General features: G+C 38.9%; 1 protein-coding gene and 1 long non-coding RNA gene across 3 annotated transcripts in view; one reads left to right on the forward strand and one right to left on the reverse strand.

Moving 5' to 3' along the window:
- On the forward strand, positions 1–18,189 carry ldb3b (LIM domain binding 3b). Of its 2 annotated transcripts, XM_041815254.1 has the most exons (9): positions 1–331; positions 5,266–5,417; positions 5,559–5,634; positions 11,160–11,182; positions 13,967–14,164; positions 14,910–14,933; positions 16,748–16,917; positions 17,075–17,111; positions 17,513–18,189. In XM_041815254.1, exons 1-9 carry the CDS (start codon positions 236–238, stop codon positions 17,607–17,609), a joined length of 873 nt encoding a protein of 290 aa, XP_041671188.1. In that variant the 5' UTR covers positions 1–235; the 3' UTR covers positions 17,610–18,189. The 2 variants fall into 2 exon arrangements, with proteins under 2 accessions (XP_041671188.1, XP_041671189.1); XM_041815255.1 differs by lacking the exon at positions 14,910–14,933.
- LOC121528101 overlaps positions 8,661–19,342 on the reverse strand; it is a 19,142-nt gene continuing 8,460 nt past the window's right edge. The window contains exon 3 of the long non-coding RNA XR_005993471.1: positions 8,661–10,446. This is a non-coding gene — a long non-coding RNA (uncharacterized LOC121528101). The remainder of the gene's footprint in view (positions 10,447–19,342) is intronic.

Genomic DNA, 19,342 nt, shown 5'->3' on the forward strand with positions numbered 1-19,342 from the left:
CTGCACCTGACCCACCCACCCACCACCCCAGGGTGTTTGTCCTGAACGCTGGGAGCAGACAGGGGAGAGACGGTAGAGAAGTCCAGGGCTGACGGAGGAGAGGCGAGCACCAAGGCGCCGTTGGGGACGAAAAAGGATAGCAGGGGGAGGACGAGGAGAACACACCGAGCAGAAAGGGGAAGCCATACAGCCAGCAGGAGTTGTCTGAAGGAGGAGTGTTGACGTCTAACCGAAGATGAGTTCGTACACAGTGACTCTGAATGGCCCAGCTCCATGGGGCTTCAGACTACAGGGTGGAAAGGACTTCAACATGCCACTCACCATCTCCAGGGTAAGGACACATCCGCCCTGCAAAGAGTGAGATTTGTTGTGACAAAGCAACTTGAAAAAAAACAAAAACAAAACAAAACAAAAGCCATCTGCAATGTGACATTGAAACTAATTATGCAATGTTACAAACAGAGCAGTTGCAAAATTACATGATGATGAAATATGACAAAAAAGTTTAGAAATGACTCATAACGCAAACTAAATCTGCTAAACTACAGCTCACCTCTGGCAAATGATCTGCTGAGAAATAAAAGATTATGTAATAATGTAAACACAGCACTGATAATGACCAGAATGACCATAAAACTTCAAAAATGTTTGCATTTTTGCAACATTTTGAGGATATATTCCACAAAAATTGATGGAAACAGAGGCAAATGTGAGGGTTTTTAGTAATAATTGGGGGTAAAATTACTTCTATTTTGACAGCTTGAATTATTGTATTTAATGCAGGTCAATATAAGCATAAAGGTACATACTGCTGTAAGCTTTTTGTTTCATGACATAAACCAATTTTGCACCTTTTCACTTAAACTCACCTGATTTTAAGCTAATAGTTAGAATTGGCAAACTCATTCAAACGTAATTAAGCTTCATACTGTATATGCATGTGATATGCGTGTACCCAACAGTGTGTTTGTGTGTGTCAGAGCAAAGACTAAACTGTTATGTAATGTTGCTGTACGTGATGATGACAGAGGGCTAAGATGTAATCTCCAGAGAGATTTCCAGAATAGAGTGGCAGTGGAAAGACGGGAATAGTTTTACTGGAGTGGAGGCGTTGCTGCATTAAGAGCTGCAAGTCTTTTTAAAAGCCCCTTTTGAAAATCTAATCTTTGATTGCATTCAAAACTTATTATATCAGATTTGAGCTGGACAGAATATTATTGTATCATCAGCGTAGAGGAGGATCTTTTCACATACGGATTAAGGATGAGTTATTTTTTCAGTGAAAGCTATTTTAAATGTCAAATATTTCAAACTTGAGGTGTCATTTTGACATCAGACTTAAGAAAACACAAATGGCAAATTTGAGGATGTTTCCCTTTTTTTGACAGTGATACTGGCATTACACAAAGTCATAAGGCCATAAAAAACACAAATTTCTTGCTTGTAAATTCGCAAGTTTCAGTTTAAGAACAATAATTTGAATATGATATGTCGAGTTAAGAAAAAAAAAGTTTACAGTAAATGAAAACTTCAGCTGCAGAGAGACGGGTGTCTTCCTCTCTTTGGCTGCCCTGCTGTTGTATTTACAGCGTTTCCTTTAAATAGCACTGCAGGAGAGGTGGATGGAGATGGATGGAGAGGGCTTGGAAAGGGGAACTGGGCAGGAAAGAAGCAAAGCTAATGGCAGCTTGTGTTACCTTTAGTAAGCTTTTATTCCTCCCTGATAGCTCTGTTCATCTTTTGGGGCTCGACATTGTAAAGGAATAGAAAAGGTTGGAGGATCTGATGGATTCAGGCGAAGACAGGGCAGAACAATGTGGACATTAACTCTGTCCCCTTACGTCTCATTCCTCAGTCTTGATTGATGCCCTGTTGGCAATCAGCCTGCTATTGATCCACAGCTCTGCACACGTGTTGCTCTGTTGTCTCCTGATCCCCCTGTTTAAAACAGCCAGGGAGCAGCTTTGATCCACGTCTGCTGTGGCATTGTATCATTGGATTTGTGTTCATCCTGTGGTCATGTCAGGCTCTGACAGGTCATCATAAAACACTTCAACTTGACGTGACACCTAAGGGTGCCATTACAGTTTGACGCAACACTGCCAGGGTTTGGATTGCTAAGAACTATGAGAGGCAAGAGGAATGAGAAGCTGTAGATTTTAACGCCCTTTTAGCCAGCTGAAGGATTGACCATTCATTTTGTCTCTACTCCAGTGAATAAAATTTGAAGGTTTTCAGCAGTTTAAAAAAATTAAAACTATTTACATGCTGTTTTCAGCCTAAAATAATAAAAACAGCTTTTCTGTGATAAGCTGGCATGTTGATGGAAGAAGACAAACAAACCAAAATCCATCAGTGTTGCTCTTTCATTAATATCCAATTATCACGGACTCAGCCTTCATATCCACTTCCTGTTAATGCATATAAAAACATGCATGACATAGTGGTCAGCAGTGTTATGTGTCTACATGTGTGTTTAATTACACCAAGGAAGCTGTGCGGAGAAACATTTTCTCTGCCTGACATCACCTCATATACTGCCCCCTACTGTTACTTTGCTTTATATACACACGATAATACACAGGGGAGGAGAAATGATTGAAATGCAAAGGTACAAAATGAAAGGAGGAGACAGGAAAGGATGAAGGTTACATATGACTATTTGATCACATGAAATGGTTTTATAATGTAAGGGAAGGTTGTGAATTCAAGAGGAAATCATACAAAAGGGAAGAGAAAATTGTGTGAATGTCAGTAGCAGGTGTGTGGGAGGGGTGTAGTGTGTGTTTGGGAGGGGCTCAGCAGGGTCAATCACAGTGAAGCTAGGCAGGCATCAACATCGTTGCTTATTTTTAACTCTTTAACGAGTCGACTGTAAGCTTAGACCCAATACTGTATGTCCCTGCAGGCCTCTGAGCTCAATTAAACCTCCTCTCTGTGGAGTTTAAGTGAGGCTTTGTGAGACTGAGCCAGGATTCAACTGAATGCCAATATATAGCTGACAATTCAAGAATATAAGCTATTTAAAAATAAAAGCTGAGACTATTCATATCATCCTCTAAATGAAAGCCTTGATAAATATGCCTTTCTAAAGTTTGACCATAAAATAGATAAAAATTTACTTGCTACATTGCGTCGACCCAGAGGTTCATGAACCCGCATTTTGAAGCCTTAGGTTAGTCATACTGGCTGCTGCCATTTCTTTTAGAGGAAGTGACCACATTTTGCCAAACAAAGGAATACAAATAGCTAGGGCTGTTAAAAGGAAAAATTTCTAATTGTGATTAATCTCTGGGTTTTTGTAGTTAATCGTGATTAGAGGCCAAATCGTCATTTGGACTTTTCTACGGTCTTAAACTATGGGTCATTGACTTCCTGTTTATATACAGGGTCCCGGCACATTTTTAAAAGTAACATTTAACACTTATCAAGACCTTTATAAGAACTGAACTAAGACAAATTAATACCACTTTTTGTACATCAAACGTTTAAAAATGAAGGCATGTGAGATTGCTCTGGACCAGGGCTGATTTTTCTGATGCAGAGTTTATAATTGTCAAATGATACAAGACAAAAACACTTTTGGGTCAAATATACCCAAATTTGATTATTTCTGGCACATTCAAAGCCTCTGTTCAATCAGTGTACCATATATGCTGTATGGTAATAGTTAGCATGTGTGCTAAGATGATTCGGAACAGTTAACACAGATAGGCTTTATACAAGCCGCACTGCTGTAAATGGGGTTGTCACACACAAGTAAAAAATGATGATTAAAAAAAACTAATAAATTGCTTTTTGAAAGAAGACTGGATAAAGATGTGTTTTAGTCAAAGTGCCTCCAGATATTTAAGACCTCTCACAGGTAAAAATAAGACTGAAGAGACTTTTTGGCTTTTCATTTCAAAAGCCCAATTTAAGACCTTTTAAGTCTTTTCAAGGATCTGCAGGAACCAAGTATATAGGTAGACTGAAGAGTTTAACAGGAACTAAACCATGGCAAAATGAACTTTTTATGTACTGAAAAGAAAATAAGGTGAATATGTTTGAAAACACAAAAGTTTAGATGACTTCTGACTCGTTCACTGAGCTATTAAAGGAAGAGACTTAATAAACATCACTGTGGCTGCAGGGAGATGCTGACATGGCTTAACCAAAGTTTGCTGGAAGCACAAATAGAGCGTACAATTAATCACAATTTTGGAAAATTAGTGCTCTAATTAAAGATTGTGGTTAATCACGTTTAATACAATTAAACTTGACAGCCCTACCTTTTCTGAACATTTCAATAGTAAATCTTGAAACTGTGTTTCAACTTTTTTTCTCGTCATTTCGACTCTATTCTTGAATTGCACACCATCATTTTTTTCGTTTCCCGTAGTGAATCACAATTAATGCAATTAATCTTGACAGCCCTACATTTTTCTTATCATTTCAACTCTATTGTAAAAGTGCATACCATTATTTCTTCCCTGTTTTTTGTAGTTCATTGTGATTTATGCAATTAATCTTGACAGCCCTACAATCAGTATTTTCTATTGCCCATGTTAACAACTTTCTGTGGTAGCCACTCATCAATCTCTGTACTCTCTCTTAATACTCTACTTTAGTATTAATATTACTATAATCAGAACCACAAACAAGCATGATAAAAGGAATGCTTATAAAAAAGGGATCCGGAATTACTGAGGTAGTAAACAAATTGAAAAGTAGTTTCATTTAATAGAGTCTGGCTTTATTTCTCACGGTGGAGTCGCCCCCTGCAGGCTATTAGTAAAGCCGCAGGTTTAAGACAATACAGAATAATTGTCACTTTGCCAACTAGAGCCTTTGTTCTTTTTCAAATATACAATCTATGATTCTGAACTCCACACTACAGAGATTTGAAACTTTTATTTATTCTTATTTAAAGCCTCTGAGGATAAAATATAGTTCCTCTCTGTTGATCAATTAAAACAGCTTCATCTGCATGCTGCCTCTGCTGCATTGCTTTATTTCACTCCGTCAGCTTCTCTACAGAATAAATAAGCATTAATTCACGTGTTATGATGTTTTGACCAATGGTTTGAAGCATCCCAGTGAACAAATCATTTTAATTTGCTGTCTTTTCAACGAGTTCTTTATTTAACACCCAGGAGGAGTCACTCCAAAGTACCCCTACAATGTGAAACTGGTAACTGCATATGTTTTTGCTTGCTGGTGTGGTTCCCTGAGGAATCTGTGTCAGTGGTCCTAGTTTGACCTGCTCTTTTGACCTCTCCATAGATAACTCCGGGCAGCAAGGCAGTTGGCGGCAGCCTGGCCCAAGGCGACATCATCTCAGCCATCGATGGGGTCAGCACTGAGGGAATGACGCACCTGGAGGCCCAGAACAAGATCAAGTCTGCCGTCCACAAACTGTCACTCACCATGCAGAAGTAAACTAGCAGCACTCACCGAAACACCTATAAAATAAGTAGATGGCACTAAAACATTCTTTACATATATGGTTCTGTTTTAACTGCTCCAAAAAGGAAAAATGTTTAAAGTTTTTAAGGATTTTCTGATGTAATCTACAGATCAAGACGTCCTGCACCAGTTCCTACAGCAACTCCAAGAATGGATTCACCCATGCCAATCATCCCCCATCAGAAGGTATAAACACACACACAGCAATACAAAGCAAATATATAATTCTAACGAAAAACACAACTAAACACACAAACACAGTAGGCAAATGTGCTTACTTCACATCTTTGCTTGTCTTATCAAATGTTTATGAGGGTGTCGACATCGTGGGACCAACAACAAGTGTCCTGCTGCCCTCTAGTGTCACATATTCACACTGCAGGAAACCCTGTTTGGAGAACAGAAATCAGGAAAATTTATTTTAAACCAACTTCAGGAAAATTGAAACATAATAGACTTCATAGAAGGGCCTATCATGACCTCTTCCCTTTTACATAACTTGTTAGAAAAGTAAAAGAGGAGGTCAAAATAGAGCAGCCAGCACACTTTGATTGAAAGGAACAAAAGGACTACCTTCCTAGTCCCACATAAGGGCACCTTTAAATATCATTAACAATCTAAACTAAACTAAAATGACATAATTAGTCAGTTTCCTCTTTTGAGACTTGGCAGAATTCCGCTAATGCAGGCCATGTAAAAGTTACCTGCAGCTGGTCTCTGGTGAGAAATAACCTGAAGTTATGTAACATTTAGGGAAGACTCAACCAAAATACCAACATTTGATCTAAGCCAATCAATAAACCAATAAAGAAAACAAAAGCTTTTTACTTTGGAGGAATCAAGTGAAATGCAAATAACTCCCAGCCCCATTTAACCTCACATTAGCAGGACTATGATCAGAAAATAAAACCAGAATTTTCCATTGCTATCCCAGCATCCATTCCTCTCACACGTGGCCCTATATCAGGAGCGTACACACAAACATACCTGGCCAGCCTCCAGGTAACAGAATAGCAGATTGGACTGCAGGGTCGTCTCAGGATCTTTATTACAGCCTGTTTAGAGACACTTTTCGAAAGGTCGAGAGGCCTGAGTGTCACTTCCAGATCTCTCAGATGACACCTGAAAGTTTTTAGAATTTAAAATAAAAAATATTTTTTGTTCACATGGACAAGAGATAAAATCAATCAATTTTCAATTGGCAGCCGGTTGGTTTCCCTATTCTGAACAGTGCAGTCTCATGAACTGTGGCTGAAATAAAAATGGAACTAGTGACATTGAGCTGCAATTAGATAGTTTTTCAAAAGAGTCTCTTTTTTCTCTTGTGTTGTTTCAGCTCGCTGATTTCCCTCTTTGATGCCTTTTATCTTAAGGCAAATACAACTCCTTTTTCTCCAACACTCTTACAGATTGCAAATCCTAGAAGAGAGAATTAATCCTTTCTCCCCTGGAAACTTGCTTGTTAAGCTTTTTTGGTGGTTTTAAATTCATGGCAGGGTTACTAAGAGGTTACGATTTTTTCCCTCTCAAGAGACAAACAGAGAGTTATTGACTTTTTCGTGTGTTCATTTGTTTGTTTGCTGTTGAAATACCCAATGATTCCAATCACTTTTAAAAAAGTGTTCTGTTCAAACAGAATGACGGTAAGCAGCTCAGTATCAATTTGCCACATTTACAAACTGGACAGTTTCCTCTGCTATCATGGCAAGTTTGGAAACTCACTGTGGTTTACCATTTAATGGTGAAAATTAATAAAGACATATTATATATTGTACAGTCAACACTTTATAACGAATTAGCTACCAGCAGACGGCAGATTGAGTCAGGAATAACCATTCCAAACCAACACTGCAGTCTGAAATACATCAAGACACACATAAAGAATCTTAAACTTCCACACTTAAATAAAAGTGCCAGTTTATACTTTCCATCATATTCTGCAGTACTACAATATAAAAGAGACATACATTTAAGTCATTAACTGTGCTAGTTTTTTCTGTATTAGGTGTAAAGGTCAAATAAACTCTTTTCCAAGGCATATGTAATATTATTGTTTAAATAATATTTAGAACTCTTCTTTATGTCTTCAGCTGAGTTCCACTGAATGGAAGTGCTTGGATTACACACCCAAAGCCTTAGGAGCAAATCCTATTGAAAAACAGTGTCAGCAGAACAAAAAGGAAATGGCTTAAAATTTAGTACTTCTGCAAGGAAGCAACCAACTTAGCAGACAACTTCAATCATGGTTAACGCGTCTTAACTCATCTAAAACACATCTAAACACTCTGTACAAAAGCATGATGGAAAAACTCCAACCCCCAGATTTAAAATTGCAGTGGGCAGAGCTTAGATCAGTTGACTCTACAGAGATAGAGTAACACTGAGTGGATCTTCACTGTCAGGTAACTCCACCACTGAAGGCTATTTTCTCTGAATGAAGTTAAAATTACACTTTAAGTGATAAAATCAACTCTGAACTGTTTAACACTGACTATTCAACACTCCAGATTTTTTTGTGTAGGTTTCCTCTAAGTCTTACCTCAGTATTTTTGCAGCCCAATTTTCTTTAAGCTAAGGTTGTAACCCTGTTACCTGCTTTGATGCTACAGGAACAAACAGCTAATCCTGGGCACCCAATAAAGGGTCATTTCTTATTTTTAATGACCAAAAATTCTAAGCAAACTCCTGCACACCGTCTAAAAGCACAAATACAGTGGTAAAATTTTGGCACAGAAATGTTGTCAAAGTTAGAAACAGCTCACAATCAATGGATTAAAAATATGACTGCAGATCTGGTTTATTTTTAAAGCTTTGGTACTTTGGGCAACTGGATTTGATTGAGGTTCTTGGAGATGTTTCGCCTCTCCTCCAGAAGGCTACTTCAGTTCTAAAGACACTGGGGCCAGAGCTGAAAAATTATAGCTTTTACAATGGTCAACAGAGGCTAAGGCCCCAGCCTCTTTAGAACTAAATAGAAACCTTTTGGAGGAGAGGCAAAACATCTCAAAGAACCTCAACCAAGTCCTGTTTCCCCTTGACAAAGATCTGTATAACTTAAACCTGGATGAATAAGAACCTAAACAGACATCGGAACACTGGATCATTTAAAAACGCATATTAAAAAGAATCACAAATCTTGATGGTCTTGATTCAGGCTTATGTCATACTGTATGTCTTTATCCTCAGTGCACTGTATGTTGCAATGACTTGAGTTCAGTTGTGGCCTCAATGAGAAACCTCTCTTCAGAGGGTTGGCGTGAATTCGGGTGAAGCCTCAGTCATGAAATACTTGCAGAAGTTAATTAAGGGCACAATCTGTTTGGCCTCTGACATATCACATCCAGGTATCAGCCTTCACTAATGCGTTTCCCTTCTGGAGCCGAGTGGCTTTACAGCCACAGCTAACGGTAAGTCAGGAGGCAGGAAACGTGCTCAGGGCAGACCGCAGAGCGATGACGGTAGTATCATGCCAGCGGCCCCACCTCACCCAGAACACGGACACTCTGACAGAAACAGACACGCACACACTCACGCACAGGAGAGAGCAGCTGTTAAACATGGTCATGGAATGTTCCGCTCCGGTTACACACCATCATCCCGAATCTCAGAGATGCCGAACCTGAGATAGCTCCTTCTCTGTGGGGAGATGTCTCACGTGTGAGGTCTGTGCCCAGCACGTTAACCTACTGTACCCACATCACATACTGTATGGACAAACCTACCGCCCGACTGCTGCCCTCAAAAGCCTTTAATCCCTCATCTCAGCATACTTGCACTGACATTAAAAAGCAAAGTAATTTGAGTTATTTGCAGCCAATCAAATGTGAAATTAATCAACTTTTAAAGCCTATCGAAAACCAAACCTACAAAAGCCTTTTAAATATTTAATTTAGCTTTTCTTAAACAACAAAAATACTAGTAATAAGTGTGGGCAAAGATGAGTGATTGCTGTTTAAGTTCCTCCTGAAACTGTATTTGACAGAGATATTGCTAATCTAGAGTTTACCAAGGAAAGACAGCTATTTGGCAGTTTACACCCACTGTTTGCTTCTGTCTTTGGCAAAAGTAAAGAGGTCTGTGTTGCTGGCTGACCCCTGTTGGTCTTCTTTCAACTCTGAGTTCAGTGTCAGCCATTGAGCTACAAGTGCTGTCTGCAGAAGGTTTTATATGGGTGTGAAAACACCAAAAACACAAATTCATTCGTACTGTGTAATAGCAATCTATAACACTTATTGTAAGTACTCAGAAAACTTTAACAGTTTTCCTGTTTTCTGAAAGTGCTGCATCAAATTCAGGAACAATTCTTCAACAAGACTACTGTATTGACACGATTGTGAGGATGTTTTTCCTGGAGGAGACTGTTTTTCCTAAAGAATTACAAACTTTATGAAGGAAGAAAGAATAAATTATTTGGCTAACAGTTAAAATTAATAAACAAGCAGAGGTCTTTGGGAACCTAGTTTGTAAAGTTCAGCCTGCCATGCTGGTGTTCCTACATTGCTCTATGTAGAGTAATGTGTCTATCCAACAACAGTATGAAGATGTAACTGTTAAAAACCTTACAAGATTGGTAAAAATGGAAATTTAAGAGGCATCTCGCTGCAGACCTCTATGTTTGGGCATTTTGGGCTTATCTGTTTCAGACATCTACAATGGGGTGACCTCGGCCATGGGGTGCAAAGTGAAATATTAATCCTTGTTGGGTTTTAGTTTGTGGTCTGTTATTTTAAATTTTATCCACCTCACCCTTACCCTAACCCTAACCTAACCTTTAGGGTTTGGTTACCTAACCTTAACCCTCTTTCAATTTTTATTCATTTCTTGTGACAAAAAAAAAAAAACCTTACCGTAACCTCTAACAGCAAGCAGAAAATACATGCCATCTGATTCCAACTTGGGTAATGTACGTCACTTCCCGCCCCACAGTCGCCCGATTGTAGAGGTGCCCCACCATACAGGTCTGCAGGCAGATCCTCCAGGGGTTTGGCCAGGAAATGTCTAAAACACCAAGTTAGCAAGAGATAAGCACATTAATGACTAAAAATCAAACCTCTTTCTCACTGGTCCCTGATCCCAATGAGGCTTATGCAAAATACGTTGATTTGATTACACTGGATGTTTGGAGAAGCCATTTTTCATTGAACAAACACTTGTGGTTTTGACTTGCTTTTTTTAACCAAATACCCAGTTTATTGTTGGAGTATATGATAAAAATAAGCTGCCAAAATGTGTCAGTGTAAGTCAAGCTTGTCAAAATTGTAATGAAATGTCAATTCTGCAGTTAAAATCTTAATTGTAAGTGCTTGAAGTAGTTTTGTGGGATCTTAACAGTTGTTCCCAACAGTTAAACGGTGAAATACCCTTTTTCTTCCCCAACATCTTGTGTGTGTAACGGCTGCAGCTCTGACATAAGTAGATCAGGTGTTGTGTTTGTGTATTTGTGGCTGTCCGGTGCTAAATGTGTCCTCGTCCTGCGTCATGTGATTGAGACGCTTCTGTTCATGTCAGTCACAGCTGATGATGCAGGAGAAGCGCTGAAATATCCCACTGATGACAAATGGCTTCTATTCTGACCTGTACATGGATTACAGTATATCAGTGGATTAGGATAGTTTCCTACAAACACACGATGTCTTTGTACGCACTAAAATACCTGTGGTGATTCATAACACTATCTTCTTCTCTCTGTGTCTCTCTCTGGTGTGTTTCAGGTCATCGCCAACACAGCTGCAACGTCAGTAATGTTGTGTTTTTCAGAACTTAAAGTGCATGAAGTGTGCATTTGTAGAGGAAGTAGGAGTTTAAACGGGTGATTTTGGTGTGGAGTATAGCTCATCTCTGAGTTTAAAACATGTTTCTAACAACATCAGGGCCCAAGAAGTGGTTTGTAAAAAAGTAAAGCTACTAACATACTAAACTACTGCAGCTTTAGGGCACTGCTATTGCAGAAGAGTTAATTATTACTCACTATCACTGTAACAAAGGTACTGTATAATTCAAAATTTACTGAAAACACATGAGTTCATGAATAGACACAAAGCCAAACTGCATAACTACTAATGAGGAGTATCAAACAAAAAAGTTTAATCTTACCAATATTAAGGGTCACTTTTAAGCCTGACACACATTAAAAGATTTTTAAAATCTTAACTGATTTCCCCACACATGGTTCAACTGTTTTGTTTTTATAATGTATGGTGTGCAATGAGATGGCCAACATGGCACAACACACAGTAGCAGAATCATTCACCAACAATCAGAGCCTCCACTCTCAGAACTCATCATCTTGCACAACCTGATAAAACAAGCTAAATTTTGTTTGTTTGCTACCTGCTACATCCACTGCAGTAGTGAAATTAGTTCAGCTCCTCTTTTGTGTGATTGTGATAGGTTTCCCAGGACATGTAAAAACATTAATGTTGTTGCCACAAATCAACAAGTTGCTCCTCTCTTTCTGATGTCCATCTTACTTCATACTTCACGTTTACTATAGTTGCCATGGCTGTGTTTGTTCTGCTTCCTCCTCTGGTCAGCTTCCCGATTTCATGTAAAAATCCATAGAGAGCATGCTCCGCTGTCCTTAGTGTTTTCTGATTAGATTTCTAATTGTACATATTTAACAATTTTTTATTTCAAGTCGAAATTGATTAAATCGTCTTCCAAACAGACTGGACAGAGAAAGATAAATCTTAACTGCAAAAAAGGACAAGGGCCAGGGGTGAGGGAAAAATTAATGCTGTGCACTTTGAGAATTAGGTCAAAATTTGAGGAATAAGATTGAAAAATATTTCAGAGTTAGGGTCAAAATGTAAAGATTTAAGTCAAAATTTCAAGAACAAAGCTGATACAAAAAAGGTCAACATTTGAGAGTAAAGTCAAACCCTATTAGCCAATAAAAAACAGCCTTGTATTGATGAACTTGTTAAATATTTCTTCAGAAGCGGATTTAAAAACAAAGATTCTTTCTCTTTCAGCTTATGAAGACATTGTGGTTGTCTGTTATATTCTAATAAGGTTTTATTTTATCAACAAAATTCAGATATTTTTCTCCACATTTGGAATTTTTTCTCAACATTTCAACTGTTCTCTTGAAACTGTATTTCAACTTTATTTTCCAAATTTTGAGTGTATTCTCAACATTTCAACTTTTTCCTGTCATTTTGACTTTATTCGTGAAGTTCACATCCTTATTTTTGCCCTCACCTCTGGCAGTAATCCTCCTCCCTAACACACCTAACATCTGGGAAAATCTAGCAAGTTAATCTTTAGAACCATCAGATAATCTGGCCTTTTCTGACTTTGGTCACAAAGGGGAATCTGTCACAAAATTGGCAAAGTTATCTTGTAGTGTCTGCCTTGTTTTACATATTACAACAACTTTCAGAACGACTGAATACGACTGAGTCATCTTTTCATGATGAGCTCATACTTTTTCTTGTTATCCTCCTCTTTCGTTTTCATATAGTGTACATGAAGTGAAAACTTATGGATACTGACTGTATAACTTTATGACAATGCATGAGCAATGGCATTTTGTTTAAATTAACATGTTTGGCAGAGGTGTGTAAAACAACATTAACATGTGTACTTCAGAGCGGTGGTTCCCAACCCTTCAGCCCTGTAGCCCCCTACTTGTTGCTAAGAAAAGCTGAGCTCCCCAGGACTCGCATAAAAACAAGAGTTACATTATTTTGTCAGTAACTGCATCATAGGGGTCCGCCAGGTTGGGGACCAATGGTATAGAGCGTGTTTTGTCAATCCTACTGGTAATAATCTATTTGTTTGTAATTGACTAAATCATTAGTACGCTTGGTTTTCTTTGGACATGTGGTGGTGGTGTGACAGTTTTAATCATCCAACCATTGTTTGTTATTTACTGACCATCCATGATGGACGGGGCCTTTCATGTTCAGTAAATTCTGCAAAGTTAATACCACTTTTTCACAAAGTTAAAACTTTGAATTAAAATACCAGTGTACTTGTTTTATTATTTATGTTTTGCCCTTAAAATACGAGGTGCCAATTCAAATCAAGCTATTGAAAGTTTTGACCTCAACACATATAACAAATTTTTTAATATTGTTATAATTTTTTAATGATTAAACGTGTTATTGCTACATTTTTTGTAGTGATTTTGAGCTTTGAGGATGTATTTTTGACAAAAATCTTTGAGTTTGTAAGATTTAACCATTGGTCCAGTCTGAAAACATTACTTTGTAAAAAAATGCTGTGAATCAGGATTTAGTTTCGAACTGGGACACAGTCACAATAAAGTTTAAGGTGTCTTGAGTGAACATACAAGTTGTCTCTACAAGTGGGCAACAAACAGCTGTTACATGACTGCACAGTGACCCAGTTTCCTCCCTTCACTTTGGTGCTTTCTCTTTATTTCTTTCCTCTCATATTTCCTCCCCCTCACCCTGACTCTCAACCTCACATCCTCACCCCTACCTGACCCCCCTCCTGAACCTCCCCACCTCCTCTCCGACCTACTGATCTCTGACCCTGACATGGACAGTGTGGAGTACACTCCCAGCTTCAACCCCATCGCCCTGAAAGACTCTGCCCTCTCCACCCACAAGCCCATTGAGGTGAAGGGTCCAGGAGGAAAAGCCACCATTGTTCACGCCCAGTACAACACACCAATCAGCATGTACTCACAGGACGCCATCATGGATGCCATCGCAGGGCAGTCGCAAGCCAAAGGACATGACAGGTGAGCTAGATAATCCATCCACGGTCTTTGATTAACTCCCTATACTTACAGCTTCACATTATCACACCAATCAACCAACCCATGTATTAAGAAGTTAGAGGGCTATTTAACCCAGATGAAAAAACATTTTTCTCTCAGGGTGTGATAACATAAATAGTTTATGGTTCAATTTGATATAATTTTGAGAAATCATTGCTCGTCAACCAACAGCATCAAAAATCTCAATCACATGGTTTCCAAAAGAGACCGTTTCTATACAGATGATGTAAGTTTTGCTCATCGTTGATGAGAATTTCTAGGATCCTTATGGGCACAAAACTCTCCTGTTTTAATGATCAGAGCTATCCTGAACCACCATGTTAGAACATGTTGATTCTTTTACTCATGAAGAGTTGAAGGTACAAAGTTTGAGTACAAAGAAAGAACAAAAGAATGAAAGAAAACTTTGTGGCATTAGAGAAAAAACTGTTTTTGGTGATTTGGATGAACAAACCCTTACTGACATTTGTTCTGAAAAGCCCATCCTTTGAAAGCAGCTTTACGTTTAGCCTAGTCTGCTGCTGCCCTGATGTCTCCTCTACTGTACGTTCGGGCTTTTCCATGTTGTCTGTGTCCGTACCCCGTACTCCTCTGTGCCGTTCACCCACTCTCCTCTCCTCATTCCATCCACAAACAAACAACCAACCACACCTGTGCTGTCCTCCACCCATCCCTCCCCATCCTCCCCTACTGGTTGTGACCTCAGTGAGGAGGCCGGCTCCCCCTTAGCGTAAGTACAGCAGTGCTCCTCTTCCATCCCGCCTCTCCTCATTCACGTGTCTCATTTGTCTAATGGTTTCTTAACAGCTTGTGCATCGCTCCATGTGTCTCGTTTTTTTAATGTCCCATTGAGTGCACATTTTGGAATCTAAAAATATTTTTTCTTCTTGTTACATTGTGTGTTTTGGACAAACTAAGGTTTTGATGGACAAACCCACTAACCAGGAGGTCACTTTGGCCTTTGATATGTGTGTAAAAGTACTTAGAGGTACTTTGGATAAAGTGTGAGCGTGTTAAGATTTTTGTTTTTTTTGCCTAAAAATAAAACAGATGAGATAATCACAATGTGAGGAACCTGTTGGTGATTTATGGCATGGGAATGTTCAGGATATCCACTTAAACGTTTTTACAGGAATACTGCCCAATCGGTACTGACTTAAATTTGAGACAAATATTTGAAAAAGTAAGTAAAAGGGAGCTGGTTTTGTGCAGTTGGTACACTGTAAGACCAAACAGTAAAATGTTGTTTAAAAAATCAGTTGGACTGGGGTGCAGATGTCCTAGTGGTTTAAGGCATGCCCCATGTGCAAGGGTGGCCCAGGTTCAAGTCTTGCTTGTGTCTACCTTCCAGCACACTGAACTTAACTTGCAAAGTAATTTCAGACATCATAGCTAAGCCATGATGTGCACAAATGTAAGGATGCCAGAAAAGAAAGTAGAAGCTGCTGATATGACTTTTAGGGGAAAAAATGGCAAAAATGAGTTGAAAGGGGAAAAATGGGTGACAATAATGCAGAAATGGGACAAAAAGGGTCAAAAATGGTGATAAAGGGTTAAAAAAAGTAGCAAAAATGGGTTAAAAGTGGCTTAAATAGGTTACAAAGTGGCAAAAATGGCTTGAAGAGGCGAAATGGGCAAAGGTGGCAATAATTGGCTAAAAGTGGCAAAAGAGTTGCAAAAACAACTGGATTAAGTCGTGAAAGTGTGTTAAAAAGTGGCAAAAATGGGTTCAAAGGGGAAAAAGTGCCAAAATGAAGAGATACAAGGTTGGAAATGAGTTAATGAGAGGGAAACTGGGTTAAAAAAAATTGGTGGAAAAGTGGCAACAAATGGCAAAAATTGCTTAAAAAGGCAAAAATGAGCCACATGGGGCAAAAAATTGCAAAAACAGCTGGAGAAAGAAGTGGACATGGGCTTTAAAGTGGCAATTATTCATCAAAGTGGATAAAGTTGCAAAAATGAGCAGAAACAGTGGATAATGGGTTTTAAAAGTGGGGAAAATAGGTTAAAATGTGGTGAAAAAAATGGCAAAAATAGGTTAAAAGTCATTTTGGAAATGGGCAAAAAAGCACAATAAAGTTGCAAAAATGGCCTGATAAAAGTAGAGAGGTTTAAAACACAACAGGAGCTAAACACTCTTTTCAGCTGTAGAACGAGGTAACTGTCTCCCAGGGCGCTAGCACCAATGCAACTTATCCCACACACATGCATTGATATCATCAATAAATCAAACTGGATTTGACCCATTCACTTGGTTTATCAAGCTGGTTTCTTTCCAGCATGTCGTTCCCCAATCTCTGACTTCCTACACTATCAACTGTCCTGTACTCTCTGGACTAAGGCAAAAAGCCCATAAATACATACTAAAAAAATGTTGCTATTATTTCATGTGACCTCTAGAAACAAAATCTTGTAATGAGGTCCAACTTTGAACTTTCAACTTCATGGGCAATTAGTACTTAATGGTCATCTATCACATTTGGGGTCTTTACCCACAGGGTTTAGTAAAAACTCAGAGCTCTAACATGACTGTCTACCCTGCAGTGGAGCTCTGCCAGTCAAGGACCCTGTGGTGGACTGTGCGTCTCCGGTTTACCAGGCAGTAATCAGGCCAGGAGAGGTACCCCAGGATATGTCTGAATGGGCCCGTCGTGCTGCCAACCTGCAGTCTAAGAGCTTCAGGATCCTGGCCCACATCACTGGCACTGAATACCGTCAGTACAAAAGATTAATCCCTTATTTTTTCATTCTACTTCTATTCTTTCCTACCTCTTGATCTTCTTGATACTCATCTCTGCTGATCCTCACTCCTTGTTTAGACTCAGTGATCATCCATATCAAATCCTTTTTTGATCTTTTCTCCCCATGCAGTGCAAGACCCAGATGAGGAAGCCCTTGCGAGGTCAAGGTAATAATGGAACAAAGAAAGACCACTTATCAGTCTCATAACACTTTGGGTGCCATTCTTCAAATAAATATTAACATGTTGAAGATTATGCTTCTACCCTTTCAGATTTAGGTAAGATGAAAAGATTTGAAGGAGGTGCATCCAGACACCTTTTATTTTTGGCAGACCTTTAGAAAGTGTGTTAATTAGTCACCTTTAAAGATGTTGCTGGGCAGATTTTGTTACCTTCAGACAATGCCTGGTTAGCCATTTACCCCAGCTGTCTCCAGTCTCTATGCTGAGAAAGCTTAGTGGAATCTATTTTCTGTACAGAGGGGTGATATCAATCTTTTAGTCCTAATTATTGTAAAAAATGAAATTGACAGCAATTTTTACCCTTGTCTTTCCTTCCACACCTTTAGGGAGAGGTTTGAGTCGGAGGTGAAAGGGCCCCGCTTTGCCAAGCTGAAGAACTGGCACCAGGGGCTGTCTTCACAGATCCTGAACGTCCAGGAGTAAAGACGAGCAGAAGAACAAGTGAAAGAAGGGACATGTTAACCAGGAAATGGACAAAAGCACAGGAGTTAACAGGAAAAAGGGGATAAATTATGGAGGGAAAAAAGGAGGAGGAGAAGGAGGAGGAAACTCCTCAGCAATGTGAGATAGTTTTGTAGTCTAGATTAGTAGAATGTGAGATACTAACTGTTAGCGTAAGAATGCTATATGTTCATTAGCTCAGTGTTATCTGTCAACATGTATCTGTCTGCTGCTAAGACCTGATTATGCATTTGGGTTTTTCTTGTTTTTCCTCTTTTTTTTGTTTGTTTGTTTGGGTTCTGTCTCTAAAATGAAAATTGTACAAAAATACTTATTCAAGCTGAGATGCAGAACTAAATATGTTTCTTTTATGCCCTACATGAAGTAGAGTACATAAACCTCCTTTAAAAACATGTTAATTTTAACTTTACAAGCATGTTTGTGAGAAGGCACACAAGGAAAAACACATAGAGATGTAACTACATGCACAAATACAGTATGTTAAATATGCACTCAAAAATGTACTGATATCAATGTGAATAAATGTTTTCTTTAAACCGGATGGCTGAGTGGAATTAAATAAAAGTGTCACACTCAATTTTGTGAATAAAAAACTGGTGTCAAGATTAATACAGAAAGTCCTCCATCAATTATTAACACTCACTTTCCTTGTCATTCCTAATCCTGATGATGTGAAAGAGAGAATTTGTAGAAATTATAGCAGGAAAAAAAATGTCCTGAAGAGAATGAATCTAGTCGCTTTACTCAGCACTGCTTTATTAGCAGGTGGCAACTTCATATTAAACTAACCACACATCAGGCAATGCCGAGCAACACTGACACTACTTTGAATTCCTCTAACTAGCAAAAGCTTGTCTTTGATTATCATTTACAATAAGGGAAGTATTACTTTTTTAACAGAGTACTCTCAGGATCAATAAAGTATCTGTCTGTCCATCCATCCATTCATCTATCTTGTAATCTTAGGTGAGCTATTTCCCAATTTGTGTGTATGCTGTGGGAGCTTAACTGAGGAAACAAACTCTAGCTGAACAAGTAACCAAGGACCTAAATCTTATCATTTAAAAAAATGAAGATTTTTAGACGTAATCAAGAGTTGCTTCAAGTACTTACTAAAGATACCAGTATTAGAGCACTAAAGGGCTTAGTTTAAGGCAGTGTTTCTCAACCCTGCTAAACCAAAGAGCTTAATTGTTGAAAAAATACCTTTGCAAGAACCACAATTGGCAATAAATCTTATATCATTGGAAAGCCTATTTTTTCCCCTTTAAATTGAGTCACATTTGTAAGGAACATGCATTTGTGGGATGAGAAGCAGAGCTGAGTATGTAGGTTGCACGCATGAAAAATTGGCCAAATCTCTGCCAGTGCCAAACAGCTTATTCTGCCGCTGCTATTGTTTTGAGCTTCTGGTACCCCCAGGTGCTGAAAATCAGGTGTCTGATTATTATCATTGAAGGCAATCTCAAGGCAGAGAGATATTTCGATGAGATTCTGCAACCAGTTGCAATCCTGTATCTCCAGTCTGAGACCGAACTCTATCCTTCAAGATGAAAATGCTCCCTCCGTCAGGGCGGGGTTTATCAGAGACTACCTCTAGAATTTGAGAGTGGAGAGGATGGAACGGCCTGCCAGCAGTCTTGACCTCAACCCCATTGAACACTGATAGAATAAGCTTAGACGTGCTGTTTGTG

Source organism: Cheilinus undulatus, linkage group 20, assembly GCF_018320785.1.
Source record: "Cheilinus undulatus linkage group 20, ASM1832078v1, whole genome shotgun sequence".
NCBI classification, from domain to species: domain Eukaryota; kingdom Metazoa; phylum Chordata; class Actinopteri; order Labriformes; family Labridae; genus Cheilinus; species Cheilinus undulatus.